The 15734-nt window shown below is 37.0% G+C and overlaps 1 protein-coding gene across 2 annotated transcripts in view; it reads right to left on the bottom strand.

Moving 5' to 3' along the window:
• The window catches only part of LOC144978221 (protein cycle-like), a 111776-nt gene that overhangs the window by 16402 nt on the left and 79640 nt on the right, over positions 1–15734 (bottom strand). For both annotated transcript variants that reach the window (XM_078924014.1, XM_078924013.1), the window contains 4 exons: positions 13312–13395; positions 12723–12901; positions 10038–10117; positions 4746–4838 (listed from right to left, as the gene is read on the bottom strand). In XM_078924014.1, the coding sequence (XP_078780140.1) occupies positions 4746–4838; positions 10038–10117; positions 12723–12901; positions 13312–13395 (436 nt within the window). The remainder of the gene's footprint in view (positions 1–4745; positions 4839–10037; positions 10118–12722; positions 12902–13311; positions 13396–15734) is intronic.

Raw genomic sequence — 15734 nt, 5'->3', positions numbered from 1 at the left:
ATATTAATAAAATGTATTTTTCCTTTTCGCTGCCCTAAAATGCTGTAAAACAGCATTTTATAGTCTAAATTTTGTAACTCAGTGTATTTCAAATAAGAAGATGGTTCACTAACCACCCCGCTACCGGAATAACAGACTCTAGAGTGTGCCTCGCGTACGCCAATTTAACTCTTTTTTTTTTGGTAGAGTCATTCTCACGTGGTACAGCGGCATTAACACTAAGACTACACCATAAAGAAGAGACATATTATTTAAGTTACATTTTCTACTAATACTCCATTTTGAAAATGTAATAATTTAAAGATTAAAAAAAAACAAACATTCTATATTTTTCAAAATCGTATTCCTTTAATCAATATATCAACCAATTAGATATAATAAGTTAATTAAAAATAGGTTCTCTCTTCATTATATTTTATAGGACAAAGGAAATTGGGATTTTAATACTTCCGGTTGGCAGATTATTCGGTTAAGCTGTTTGGAATTTAAGCGAGTATTTACTGATAATCAGTTAACTTCTGATAAAGCACCGTGGGGTCAACGACCTGGCTAGTCAACATATTCGAAGCTAATGAACGTACAATAATACTCGTGCTTAACTCACTCAAACCTAACACAGACTATATCAGTAGTTTACCCGGGTTACTCTTACCCCATGCCTATTAATTACATTTTTCTTAGACAAATTATAGGCGTAGAATCAAAGCTAATGTTTTTAGTTTTTGCATGTTAATGGTAGTTGAATAAAAATATCTATGCATATGCTCATTTTTAATACATTTCTTCCAAAAAAATAAATAAAAATAATGCCTTACAGCGTTACGTCTCCTAGATGTTCAGTGTTGCTGTTGGCTTGGGATCTCGTTGAGTACATTTCAATGGATATTGCATTTTATAAAAGCTTACGTTTTAAAAAATATAACTTGATAAACTGATCACGCATTATAAGTGTTCACATGTTCAGTTGGCCAGAATCATCCTTCAAATATCAATGGAGTAAATTGATCCTGATCTTGTCAACAGCTTTTACACCCAAGACTTCAAGGAAATCACCTGTCAATTTGTTACACGGAGAATTAAATGCCTGTTTCTCTGGATCGGAACACTTACTCACACGCACAAAATAAAGCCACCAAAATTAATTTCCTCTTTGTTGTTAGTTATTTCACGCCATTCTGTGATCGGGACGACAAGGGGGTTTGAGTCGTTGTTCCGAGTGGAATCGACTACTAATTCAACAAAGAGCTTGAACTGGGCAGAATCGACTACTTGTTCAACGGGTCACCCGATACTAAGTGAAAGTAGTAGATTGCTGTAGACAGTTTTGTGTTCTGTATTTTCCCGACAATGAAATGTGATAAACTATGAGATATTAATCGGTCAGTTTTCACAAAATTTCTAAAAGATTTTCATTAGTTTTAAACTGGACTCGTCTTTTTAGCACTATAAGAGGGCCACTTATATAGATAGATCGAAGTTGACGTCACTCGGGTCATTGTTATTGTTTTTTGCCATCCGCGTTTATGAGTAATTCTCACTAAACTGTATTAACCAGGCTATAAACGTTCAAGGATACACATAGTTTTGTGAGTTGGTCCGTTATACTTCAGGATGGCAATGTTGTGAGCTTCCAATGGCATACTATCTATATTATTGATAGTATGCACTTGGCCAACACACAAAACTATAATAATAATAATAATAATAATAATAATAATAATAATAATAATATTTATAATAATAACAACAACAACAACAACAACAACAACAACAACAACAACAACAACAACAACAACAATAATAATAATAATAATAATAATCATAATAATAATAACAACAACAACAACAACAACAACAACAACAACATAAACGTTTTAAACGTTTATAGTCTGGTTAATACAGTTTAGTGATGTAATACTCATAAACGCGGATGGCAAAAAACAATAACAAAGACCTTTGTGACGTCAATTTCATTATATCTATATTGTAGCAAAGAACGAACATTTTACCAACCCCCCCCCCCCCCAAAAAAAAAAAAACCAAAAGAAAACAAACCAAAAAAACAAAATAAAATAATAAAATAATAATAATAATAATAATAATAATAATAATAATAATAATAATAATAATAATAATAATAATAATAATAATAATAATAATAATAATAATAATAATAATAATAAAAATAGTAATAATAATAATAATAATAATAATAATAATATAATAATAATAATAATAATAATAATAATAATAATAATAATAATATTTATAATAATAACAACAACAACAACAACAACAACAACAACAAAATAATAATAATAATAATAATAATAATAATAATAATAATAATAATAATAATAATAATAATAATAATCATCATAATAATCATAATAATAATAACAACAACAACAACAACAACAACAACAACAACAACAATAAATGCGTAAATATACGCGAACAAAACGTTTTAAATTTAATCTGTTTTATCTAACACGTCGAATTAGAAAACATCCCAATACATAGAACGAAGTTGACGTCACTCAGGTCATTGTTACTGTTTTTTGCCATCCATGTTTATGAGTCATTCTCACTAAACTGTATTAACCAGACTATAAACGTTCAAGGTTACATACAGATTTATGTGTTGGTCCATTACATTTCCCGATGGCAATGTTGTGAGTTTCTTAGCCAAGCGCACAGCATCTATATAATATGCGCAAGTCATGCATGGTTATATCGTGCGGACATGTGGTCAAGTGGTATGCATGACACTCGCCTTCGGATCGGAAGGCACTGGGCTCGAGTCCCGCTTTGAGAGGCGCATAGTTGAGTCCTTGGAATAGGCTCACTTTACTCACTCTTTACCCAGGTGTCATGTCTCGACCTGTATGTTAAGTGTTGCTGTTAGCTCGGACCCCTTTTAAAGCGATTTGAGCACGTTAAATGGATATTGATCTCTATAAATACTTGAGTTTTTTTTTCATCTAATGAAGAAATAATGTATCGCGTCCATCGGATTTTTATAGTAAAACCAAAAAACTAGATGTGCCTAAATGAGCCAATTGTTTACTTGAAGAAGGCCAAAGGCCGAAACGTCGTTTTTTTGTGTGTTGTTCCCTTATATATGCGTCACGTTTACTCACTTTATCTTTCTCTCCATCTATCGGATTTTGCTTTGAATAATAAGAATCGCCCCGAATAGATCACTAACCTAGCCAAAGAGTAACAGCAGCTCTGACTGTTCACGTTTAATGGTCTCCAATTTTCTGTGGGGATACTATAGATGGTATGTCTTTTATTTATTTGTTGGTCCCGCCGGCCAATAAATTCACAATAAATTAATCAATTCATTTATATAAGAATATAATAACCATTCTTTTATATCCTATTCTCTTTATTAACGTTTCTATTCTTGTCAACAACTAATTAATTCTTTAAAAAGAAACCTTAACTACGAACGACCGATTATTCGGTTGGTCAATGAGGAGCTCAATAAGAAGCCAAGGACGGTCCATGAAAAGACACCAGACTTGGCACATCCGAATGACTAGGCGTGGGATCTTAAAGGAGCTTAATAGCGATTTGTGGCATGAACTCTGCATGTATGTGTGTATGTATATATATATATATATATATATATATATATATATATATATATATATATATATATATATATATATATATAATATATATATATATATATAAGATAATTGACCTGGCAGGGGTCATTAACCTTTTTTATTATCGTTACTCGTTGATCATCAAAATAATATTAACTATAATATTTTGCGAAGAGCCGAGAGAGAGAGAGAGAGACTTTTTTGACTCAGGACGTTCTCTTCACTCATAAACAAATTCGTTTAGAACTGATAAAAGCCTGGCCTTGCAAATTTTTCTGAAGTTGAAGATGAATACGGACTGTTAAGTTGGCCACACAGGTAAAAATTCTCACAATACTATGTGCATGGTTCGATGGACATCTTGTAAAATAGATCTATGGCAGTGACAAATTAAATATTATTTGAAAGTTAATGCAAAGATCTATTCCATATCTGTTCTGTCTTTGTTTTTAAGGGTTTTACGGCACTTCCAACGCATTAAGGTCATATCAGCGCCAGTAAAAAGGAAGAAAATGGGATAGTAAAAAGTTCTAGAATTACAATTAAAGCACCTAAGAAAAAGTAAGACATAGGGGAACTGGGAACAAATAGGGATCAGGTGTAGATTCCAAGAGCATACCACCAATGTACTTAGTTTGAGATCATCTATAAATCTCACCCGGACACAAGCACAAAATCCAACAAAGAGGAATACACTCAAATGCTTACATTATACATTCAAAATAACAAATATAATAATACATAACAGAGACAGATTGACAAGGAAAAAATATCATCTCCCAAAACAATAACTATGCATTTGACTGTTTCCCTCCCAGCTCGGACTCCGGCCAGGGCCAGGACAAAACCAAGTAATCTCATTCCAAGACAAAGACAGAGAGCATATTGGAAAACAGATCTAAGGGGGTAGAAGACACAGTATGTACCCCCCTGCCCACTATGGGAGGTCAGGAACCCCACCCAGCACAATAATCTGATGGGCAGGACCGGTTGATAATAAGTCGTATGTTCTTATTTTCCACTTGGAATGGATCAATTCTGTTTTTGTCCCGAGAATCTCAATAATATATCATAATTTACAAGTAATACATAAGCGACTTGAACACAAACAAGAGCATCACCTACCTGGGAATATTGCAAGATGTCTTTGACAGACTGCGACACATACAACACACGCCCGCGGTCACAACCAACAACAAACAGGAAACCGTCAGCGACCTGAGGATAAAAGTTAAATAAGTATGAACTAAGTATGATCTTGATAAAGTGTACTTCCACACAGTTACTGCCGTCAATGTGCTTCATAATGCGTATCTATCTATTCCCAAAGCAGGTCATACTATGGAATCAAATTCTCATTTCTTACAGTGCAAATCACATGCCAGTAAAGTTGCCTGTTAGGCGCTCTTTTTGAACTAGCATTCTCATCTTCCATCAAATCGTGATTTCTATGCCGGCTGCTTGGACATTAAGTGATGTTTTAATGTTTTTATTGTTTTTGTTATTGACCAAAGAAGGGTTTTGAGGCCGAAACGTTCAGTGTTTGGTATTATGTTCTTTTTCGAAGTTGTTATAGATCTATTCATTTTTGCTCATTACTTAAACTAGACCTGGCCGTGTTGTTCTGTACCGAGTTGCCAATGCCAACAGTCTTTATTGAAATCCCAAGTCACATCGCTATTAAAACAAACAAAAAAACCCCAAACAACTTGAGCTTTTATACAGCGCAATATCCACTAAACGTGCTCAAGGCACTTTAAAAAGAGGGTCCCTGGTCAACAGGTACACGTAACATATAAAACGAAGCATGACGTCTGTAAGGCGATATTACAATTTTTCCGACAGAGACAATGCTGTTAACAGCCAGGTCTTTATTTTACACCTGTGTACGGTGAGAGAATGTGAGCAAAGAGTCTTTTCGACAGGGACTCAATTATGCGCCGAAAGAGGCTCGAACCCAGGACCTTCCGATCCGAAAAAAGTGGCATACCACAAGACCACATAGCCGCACATATTACTGCTCTCTTGTTGAACACGTCAAGGTCTACAGTAATAATAAATAATAAATAGCATTTATATAGCACTTTACCCCCTTGTCACAGGCTCTAAGCGCTTTACAGTGATATAAAACAAAACATATTACAGTAAGACAAGTTTGATGGAAAAATGATACCAATTCAATTTAACAACAACAGAATATGATAATAGTATTGCAGCATTATGACGTAAAAAGATAAAACTTTAAGCGAGATTTGAAAGTTGTCAACGAATCCGAGCATCTCACGTATGACTAATAGAATTGATTATTAATTCGAGAACGACACAGTCCTTCTAATAACCAGATATCTGACACACTCTGGGAAAACTTGTATTGAAAATTTTGGCCAGAAAACTTGACCTTCAAATATTCATCGATTTAAATGACCCTCATCTTGGCAAAAATTCTTCGGCGAAGTCCCAGGTTTGAGAATTTTTGCCAAGATGAGGGTCATTTAAATCCATGGATATTTGAAGGACGAGTTTCCTGGCCAAATTTTTAAATACGATTTTTTTTCCAGAGTTGGCAGTTAACTCGTTAAAGGATTAGCCACAAACCCATCACGATCACATTTTATAAGCCAGGCATTTCATTAGGGGTTAAAAAAAAAAACAATGACCATTATAATATAGTACATACTAAGCCATGTCATTGTTAGGCAAATAAACCGTGAGTGTGGTGGTCATTGTGGTGAAAAGGGACCAGAATAAGATGAGACTGATGATTAAGCTGGAGTGAGTGCTGGCTTTGGGGTTTGGTGGGGGGTGGGGGTCCCCGATAGCTCAGTGGCAGAGTGCTTACCTCACTAGCAACAGAGCTGGAATCGATCATGGAGTCGATATTATTTTTCCCAATCCCATCCCCCCCCCTCTCTCTCTCTCTCTCTCTCTCTCTCTCTCTCTCTCTCTCTCTCTCTCTCTCTCTCTCTCTCTCTTCCTGTCCAATCCACTGTGGTAGGGTTTTTTTTTTATCTGGCGGTAAGTACTTTGCATCAGGCTAGCATTCTATCCAACGGGTGCCAAGCAATTACTAATGTCCGATAAATGCTTTTGAAAAGGGGATAAAACTCCGGCTCCATGAGCTTTGTAACTCTGATAAGACAACGACTCTGAAGGAGAGCGTGCGCGCTGTGATCTTGTGGTATGACCAGTCGTCTTCGGACCTGGTCCTGAACGGGTAGGTCTTTGGCTCGCGTCCCGCTCTAGGTGGAACAAAGCCGAGTCCTTGGGAAAAAAAAAACAAACAACTCTTTAATCGCAATATCTCACCGTACTCAAGTGTACGAGAATCTGGTCGGGAGCAGCGTTGTCTCTTAACATCGCTTTACAGCCCTACAGCTGGTGTGATGCTTCGCCCTACATGGTGTTGTTATTGGCTTGGGATCTCTTGTAAAGCGCTTTGAGCACATTGAGAGGATATTGTGCTACATGAAAGCACAAATTGTTTTTTTTTTGTGTGTAATACATAAAAACATATTATACAAGACCGATGCGCTAGACCGTTTTATAACAGCAGCAACGTAGTCAGATAGACATCGATAGCAGGAATCTGACCCCTGAGTCATGGCCATAGGTGAGGCAATTTACACACACTATTCGACTCAAACAAGGTGTGAATGAGGACATGGCGATAGATAGTATTATGCCCTTGGCTATGGAGCTCACATCATTGCCATCCGGAAGTCTAACGGACCAACACACAAAACTGTGTAGATATCCTTAAACTTTTATAGTCTGGTTAATACAGCTTAGCAAGAATTACTCATAAACGCGGATGGCAATAAACAGTAACAAAGACCCGAGTGACGCCAACTTCATTCTATCTATATGCGCTTACCGTAATCTAAAAAACAAAAAAAAAAAAACAACTACTTATTAAAAATTTTGGCCAGAAAACTCGTCCTTCAAGAGCAATAAAAATAACCGTCATCTTGGGAAAAACCTGGGACTTCACGGTTTTAGAGATTTGACCAGATGAGGGTCATTTTAATCGATCGATATTTGAAGGGCGGGTTTTCAGGCCAAAATTTTAAATTGGCAGTGGCGGATATCGTATGAAAAATTACCAAAAAAGACGCCAAATACAGGATACTTTGGCTGCATGAAATAGAAGTTTAGCTCCAATTGGCCTACTAGGAGCATCGTGTATGGACGAACTATGACCGACAACCCCATACCGAAGGAGCTGTCACCAAAAGTAATAACTTTTTAACGATTCGAAAAAAAATGTGGACAAAAATTATACTTTGTCCATACTTTTCCGACCCTTTAAAAAGCTATTTATTCTGTTATTGTTTCGGTGCCAAAATTGACTGTAAATTTTTGGATTTTAAATTTTATCATTCATCTTAAGGATATCGGCAAAAAGTATAACTTTCTCCACATATTTTGCAAAACAATAGAAGGAACGAAATTGACGTCACTCAGCTTTATGTTATTGTTTTCAGTGCCAGCCATTTTGGTGATTACTTCTCACTAAATTATATCAATCAGACTATAAACGTTCAAGGTTACACAACATTTTTTTGTGTGTGTTGGTACGTTATATCTGGCTGGCGGATGTTGTGAGTAAAGAAAAAAAAGGAAAAAAAAAAAGAAAAGAAATACAAAACAAAACAAAAACAAAATAAAACAAGACAGCCGCATGTAAGTTATTTTTAACCTACAAGCAAACACACAAAGGCATACAAAGCATATTTATGAGTAAAGCAAGCAACACACTGGCCAAAGACAATGCAAACCACAGAGTTAATCAAAATATAAATGTAAGCCGATGTATTAGGATGATCAAATCAGAATATAAGTATGCTTTTGTGTGTGCGTGTGTGTGTGTGTGTGGGTGGGTGTGTGTGTATGTATGGGTGGGAGAGAGAGAGAAAGAGAGAGAGAGAGAGAGAGAGAAAGAAAGAAAGAGAGAGAGAGAAAGAAGGAAAGAGAGAGAGAGAGAGAGAGAGAGAGAGAGAGAGAGAGAGAGAGAGAGAGAGAGAGAGAGGGAGAGAGAGAGAAGAGAGAGAGAGGGAAGAGAGAGAGAAAGAGAGAGAGAAGAGAGGAAAAGAGAGAGAGAAGAGAGAGAGAGAGAAGAGAGAGAGAGAGAGAGAGAAAGAGAGAGAAAGAAAGAAGAGAGAAGAGAAGAAGAGAAGAGAAAGAGAGAGAGAAAGAAAGAGAGAGAGAGAGAGAGATAGAGAGAAATAGAGAGAAAGAGAGGGATAGAGAAGAAAAGGAAATGTCTTTATGAGTTGTCTTGCTCAACAGTTGGTCTGGGATTAAGTCTTTGAGAAAGGCATTTCACCTTGTCCTATCGAAGACGGGCGTAAAAATAAAGAGGACCCCCATGTTTTAAATTTTTTTTTTACATCAACGTCTTTGTCCAAAAAATGTATAAGCACCTAACAGGCTGCTTGTGTCGTCCAATACGTGTCCGTTGTCCACCAGGGAAGAAATACATCATAAACGCTGTGTGGGTTTTTTTTAACACTGTTAAGTACTATTTAAATGATATCTATTGTTACACTATTTCAAACAACCCAAAATTATATGCGAGGCTACCTACTGAATGCAACTTTGTTATGATTATTTTCAAAAGAATCAACACACCATTACTGTAAACATTTTAAAATTTTGAGTCATTTTATTGCAAACTATGAAGTGATCAAATGAGTTCGGCATTGTGAGAAAACCTTTTGGTCTTACTAACACTATTGGTATTCAAAATTCGTAATGTCACTTAAGATATATCTAAGCCCACATGCAAAACATCACGGCACCACATTTCGTACCTTTGGAGGAATTTGCGATATTCCGTGCGCACGGGACTTGGAACAAAGGATAAATTAATTGTGGTTACATACGCCTTGTACGCTCAAACTCAATGACTACGTATGTAACCGTGGCCTTCGTAAAGTTATGGCCTGACACTGACCAAAAAATGACGTCAAAATGCCAGTCTTTTGCCACAAAAGAAAACAAATCGTGAGTTGTATTCAATAGTTCAACCAATGAAACCCCACTTGTTTCCATGAGCACTCCTCACGACAATTCACTAGACGGTGCAAAAAAACAAAACAAATAATGACGTCAAACTGCAAGTCCTTTTGGATTTCAGTGTCAGGCTATAGATAGTATGCAGATGACGTCACCCAGGCCTTTGTTATCGTTTTTGCCATCCGCGTTTGTGAGTTGTTCTCACTAAACTGTATTAACCAGACTATAAAAGTTCATGGTTACACAGAGTTTGTGTGTTGGTCCGTTATACTTCCGGATGGCAATGTTGTGAACTCCTTGGCCAAGCGCATTCTATCTATATAACATAACGATGGCGACGATGTAACTGACGTATCTACATCAGCAACTTGTGTCGTCATTATGATCGGTGTTACTTACGTTTAGAATCAACTGCTTCAATTCATCATCGGAGATGTATGTTGGCTTGTCGCTAATTTCAGAACATACTTTACTTGACCCTGAGAAGTGGATAAAAGAAAAAATAAAGTCAGGCATGAAGAAAACAAAAATAATATTCTAATCTGCGAGTTTTAGTGGTTTTTTTTTTTTTTAAACAACAATCGATTTATTGGTTACGGGGTGAACCGTAGCCATCGTTATGTTCAACAAGATATGAAGTGAATAGAAAAGTGCCAGAAGACAATAGAGAATAAAAATTTTTTTCGCGGCGGTGGTGGGGTTTGAACCTGCGACCTTATTGGTACGACAACTCCGCCTGGCAGGTGAGAGCGTGGCTCTACCGTGTGAGCTATCCACGAACACAAAAATATTCGTTTCAAACTCAAAGTCATTACTAGATCCCTCTCTCACCCACTTCTTGAGACCGCCGATTCGTTCGTACACCACCATCGCGAATAATTTTGACCAGCAGTTAAGCCTAATAGCCAATATTCTCAACACAAACATATAACATAGAAACGATTGAGACATTGAGTATGCTCTGGTGTATGGGGTGAATTTTTAATTCAGAAAAGTGAGTGGAGCAGGCACTTATGTTGGTAACAACAAGATATGAAGTGAATAGAAAAGTGCCAGAAGACAATAGAGAATAAAAATTTTTTTCGCGGCGGTGGTGGGGTTTGAACCTGCGACCTTATTGGTACGACAACTCCGCCTGGCAGGTGAGAGCGTGGCTCTACCGTGTGAGCTATCCACGAACACAAAAATATTCGTTTCAAACTTTTGAAACGAATATTTTTGTGTTCGTGGATAGACAAAAATATTCGTTTCAAACTTTTGAAACGAATATTTTTGTGTTCGTGGATAGACAAAAATATTCGTTTCAAACTTTTGAAACGAATATTTTTGTGTTCGTGGATAGCTCACACGGTAGAGCCACGCTCTCACCTGCCAGGCGGAGTTGTCGTACCAATAAGGTCGCAGGTTCAAACCCCACCACCGCCGCGAAAAAAATTTTTATTCTCTATTGTCTTCTGGCACTTTTCTATTCACTTCATATCTTGTTGTTACCAACATAAGTGCCTGCTCCACTCACTTTTCTGAATTAAAAATTCACCCCATCGTTATGTTATAGCCTGATACTGAAATCCAAAAGGACTGGCAGTTTGACGTCATTAGTGAGTTGTTGTTAGTAGAACTCATGGAAACAAGTCATTTCATTGGTTGAACTATTGAATTCAAATCACAATTTGTTTTCTTTTGTAGCAAAAGACTGGCATTTTGACGTCATTTTTTGGTCAGTATCAGGCCATAACTTTACGAAGGCCACGGGTGAACTCAGCGCAGAATCGCCTTGCCTAAAGGGAACAAAATTGTGATGTAAAAAAAAAAAATTGGTTCCAGTCTCAGTGGAAGAGTAATATCACTCAATGCAAACAGAGGACTGACTACATGCCTTGTGTCATTGATCTTCTGGTTTCAGAGTGATGGCGTCATTTATTTTATAGTCTAAATATGCTGGTCGTCGATAAAGATAATCAATCCATCCTCGCTCTTTTACGTCCCGTAATCTTAAGAATCTGCCTATAGATAGTATGCGCTTGGCTAAGAAGCTCATAACATTGCCATCCGGAAGTATAAAGGACCAACACACCAAACTGTGTGTATCCATGAAAGTTTATAGTCGGGTTAATACAGATCAGTGAGCATTACTCATAAACGCGGATGGCAAAAAAAAAAACAATAACAAAGACCTGAGTGACGTCATCTTCGAACTATCTATACATCCTGTTGTTAAAAAAGTTATGCCACCTTATGATTCAATATTGAGTCCGAAACGTTCCTAGTTTAGTATTTAGTTCTTTTTCGAAGCTGTTATGTTTAATTTTGTTTATTACTTTTGCAGTTTTTAGACAGTTTGGGAACCTATGAGTCCTCTTGCTATACATTTGGTGACATACCTACTTCTTTTTCTATCTAGAATGTCGTCAGAAGAAAAAAACATACAATAAAAAAAACAGTGAGATTTTATATAGAGCAATATCCACCAAACGTGCTCAAAGCGCTTTACAAGGGGTCCGTAGCAAACAGCAACACATCAGTTAGGATGAGACATGACGCCTGTTAGGCGATATTACATTTTTTTACAAGCCTGTTAATGGCCAGGAACTCATTTTACACCTGAGTAATGAGAGAAATGTGAGTCAAGAGTCTTTTACAATGACTCAACTATGCGCCGCTCAGAGCAGGACTCCAACCCAGGGACTTCCGATCCGAAGGTTAGTGTCATACCACAAGACCCCATAGCCGCAATAAAACACAATTATCTCACCGCTACTCATTTATAATGAGTGCTGACAACCAATTTACAAAAACAGGTTGTGACGTCGAATTGTAAAGTATTAAATTTGTCTATAACAAGGCAAGTGGCATGTGGTGACATTAAATCTTTGTTTTAAATGTCTACCATTATGTAAACATAACGAAATCAAATTCTTTTCAAAAATAGAAAAAGAAAAAAAAAACACTAAAGAATTCTTGTGTTTTGCATTTTAAAAAACAAACTTTGCTCCCATCGCGCGCTTTTAAGCTCTTTTAGGCATTGGGAATACGTCTAAAAGGGGAGAGGACAAAAAAAAAAAAAAAAAGTCTTATTAATGTCACCTTTGAGGGAATTGATGTGCTGGACTGCCATTCGAAGTACTGTCAATTTGTCCAACTTCCGGTTCATGGCGCTGCACATAGGAATCAAGGTAGATAACTCCGTGATGTACGTATTCATCTTGTCTCGACGCCGCTTCTCGATCTCGCTGTGGTTTTGCCGCGCCATTGGACTGCTTAACCTGATATAAGAATAGACAGATAAATAGATTAAATAAATTGAATGAATGAATAAATAAATATATAAATAGATAGATAAATAGACGTATATATAGAAAGCTAAATAGATAGATAGATATAGATAGACAGACAGACAGACAGACAGATAGATAGATAGATAGATAGATAGATAGATAGATAGATAGATAGATAGATAGAAAGATAGATAGAGAGACAGATAAATAGATGGATGGGTAGATAAGCAAGCAGGTGAATGGATAGATAGATGATGGTGTTGTTGTTGATAATGATGATGATGCCAATGATGATGATGATGATGATAATGATGATGATGATGATGATGATGATGATGATGAAGACAATCATGACAATCGCCTGCTAGCTCAATTAACGAATATGAATAATGACTTGCCTGTATTGCGAATCGCCATCGCTGACCACCGAGCTGCCGTGACAACTGCCATGCCAATCTGTTTCATCATCCGAATCAAGAGCTCTGATGACGAAAATGGTCAAAAAATATATAAATTATCAACCTGGAATGATGGAAAGCGTAGAACGATTCGGAAACGGACATACATACACAAACGCACAGATACATATACGTGAGAGAGAGAGAGAGAGAGAGAGAGAGAGAGAGAGAGAGAGAGAGAGAGAGAGAGAGAGAGGGTAGTGGAAGGGAGAGAGAAAGTGCGAGAGAGAGAGAGAGAGAGAGAGAGAGAGAGCGAGAAAGAGAGTGAGAGAGAGAGAAAGTGCGAGAGAGAGAGAGAGAGAGAGTAGTGGAAGGGAGAGTGAGAAAGAGAGAGAGGGAGTGGAAGGGAGAGATAGATAGATAGATAGAGAGAGAGAGAGAGAGAGAGAGAGAGAGAGAGAGAGAGAGAGAGAGAGAGAGAGAGAGAGAGAGAGAGAGAGAGAGGAACCTCGTCACATGAGTTGGTGCTTTTCGTCAAACTGTTTAACGAAAATTCTCAAAACAGGAGTAAACCTTTTGGCATCTGATTGATGAACAGCTGTACAAAAACATGACCCAATATAATGTACGAAACGTCTAACTGCCGATCGGTAAGCATGCAGTTGGCCACGATGCGGAATGGAGTTGAAATACACTGGTCGTGCGAATTCGTTCATTACGCGTAAATAGCGCCCAAAATCATTCGCTCGGGCGATCGGCAGTCGTGCGAAGTGCTGTGATTATGGGTCAAGTCGGTCAAACACCTGGGATATAATTAAGAAAGACATAATATTATGAACTGTTCATTGATCGACGTCTTTGGTTCGAGTCAGACGCGTTCCTCAATCAATAGATAGGTCGAAGTTGACGTCATTCCGGTCTTTGTTATTGTCTTTTGCCCTCCGCGTTTATGAGTAATTCTCACTAAACTGTATTAACCAGACTATAAACGTTTAAGGTTACACATAGTTTTGTGTGTTGGCCCGTTATACTTTCGGATGGCAAGGTTGTGAACTTCTTAGCCAAGCGCATACTATCTATAAATTTGACTGCACCCCCCCCCCCCCACCCTTCACCCCCCGACTTGGGTACCCGGCCAGGTTAAAATAGCTTTATTCTGACATAAATAAATCATTATATCGCATGCGCATCACAAGCAATGTCTTGTCTTACACGTTCAGACTGCTCTGAGCATAATTTAGTAGATATTGCGTGTGCAGATAGTATGCGCTTGGCTAAGAAGCTCATAACATTGCCACCCGGAAGTATAACGGACCAACACACAAAACTGTGTGTAACCGTGGGCGTTTATAGTCTGATTAAAACAGTTTAGTGAGAATTACTCATGAACGCGGATGGCAAAAAACAATAACAAAGACCTGAGTGACGTCAACTTCGAACTATCTATAAAATCTGATCCTCGCTTTAAAATCTATTGAAAATATGCTGTGGTCTTCGCATAACAAAATCAATAGCAATGGCCATTTGCAGATGATATTTTTTTAACAGTTAAATGCCGGACCTTGGAAAAAAGTGGTATTTAAAGATGTGTCCAGAAATCGACCATCATTTTACCAAAAATAAAAACCTCTCAAACCTGGGACTTCGCGAAGTCTTCGGTTTAAGAGCTGTTGTTTTGTGTTTTTTTTTTGCCAAAATGAGGACCATTTAGATAAATCGGCCGATATTTGAGGGACGAGTTTTCTGACCAAATGATCAAATACGACTTTTCTTCCAGGCTATGGCATTTAACTGGTTAAAATTCAAGTTAAGGAAGAATAAATGGCCCGAGGGCAGTCTGCAAATACAGGAAAATCAATAGTCTTTATTTTTTTCATGTGGACACAATTACTTACATTGATAAAAATTTATATTTTCACTCTGACGAATTCGAATCGTAATGTGCTTTCCTTTAAAAACAAAACAAAAACAAAATAAAAAAGCCCAAAGAAAACAAACAAACAAAAAACTAAATAAAACCGAAAAAAAAACAGCAAACAAAAACAACAACATCAACAACAACAATGAAACAAAAACAAAACAAAGTCCAACAACATCGTAAGGAATAAACGAACAAAACATTGAAAAACAACAATTCAAATTCTACATATTTCACCAAAAATAAATAAAATCGCTTCAAATTGTACAAAAAAGCTTGACGTGGGACATTTCGAGCTCAAAACTTTTCTTCATTCAGCCAACAATATTATTTCTCGGTGATCTTTTTTTCTTTTTATATATTAAAAAAAAGCTGCTGTTCTGTTCATTTTTGTTTTAATACTTTTTACAATGCACAGCTCCTAGCAGCTTAATATGTGCGGCTATGTGGTCTAGTGGTATGACACTCGCTTTCGGATCGGTAGGTAATGGGTTCGAGCCTCGCT

Source organism: Berghia stephanieae, chromosome 8 (assembly GCF_034508935.2).
Source record: "Berghia stephanieae isolate SIO BIC M18660-M18661 chromosome 8, UCSD_Bste_1.3, whole genome shotgun sequence".
NCBI lineage: Eukaryota > Metazoa > Mollusca > Gastropoda > Nudibranchia > Aeolidiidae > Berghia > Berghia stephanieae.
The sequence above is the reverse complement of the archived record's forward strand: the minus strand, read 5'-3'. Positions and strand labels throughout refer to the sequence as shown.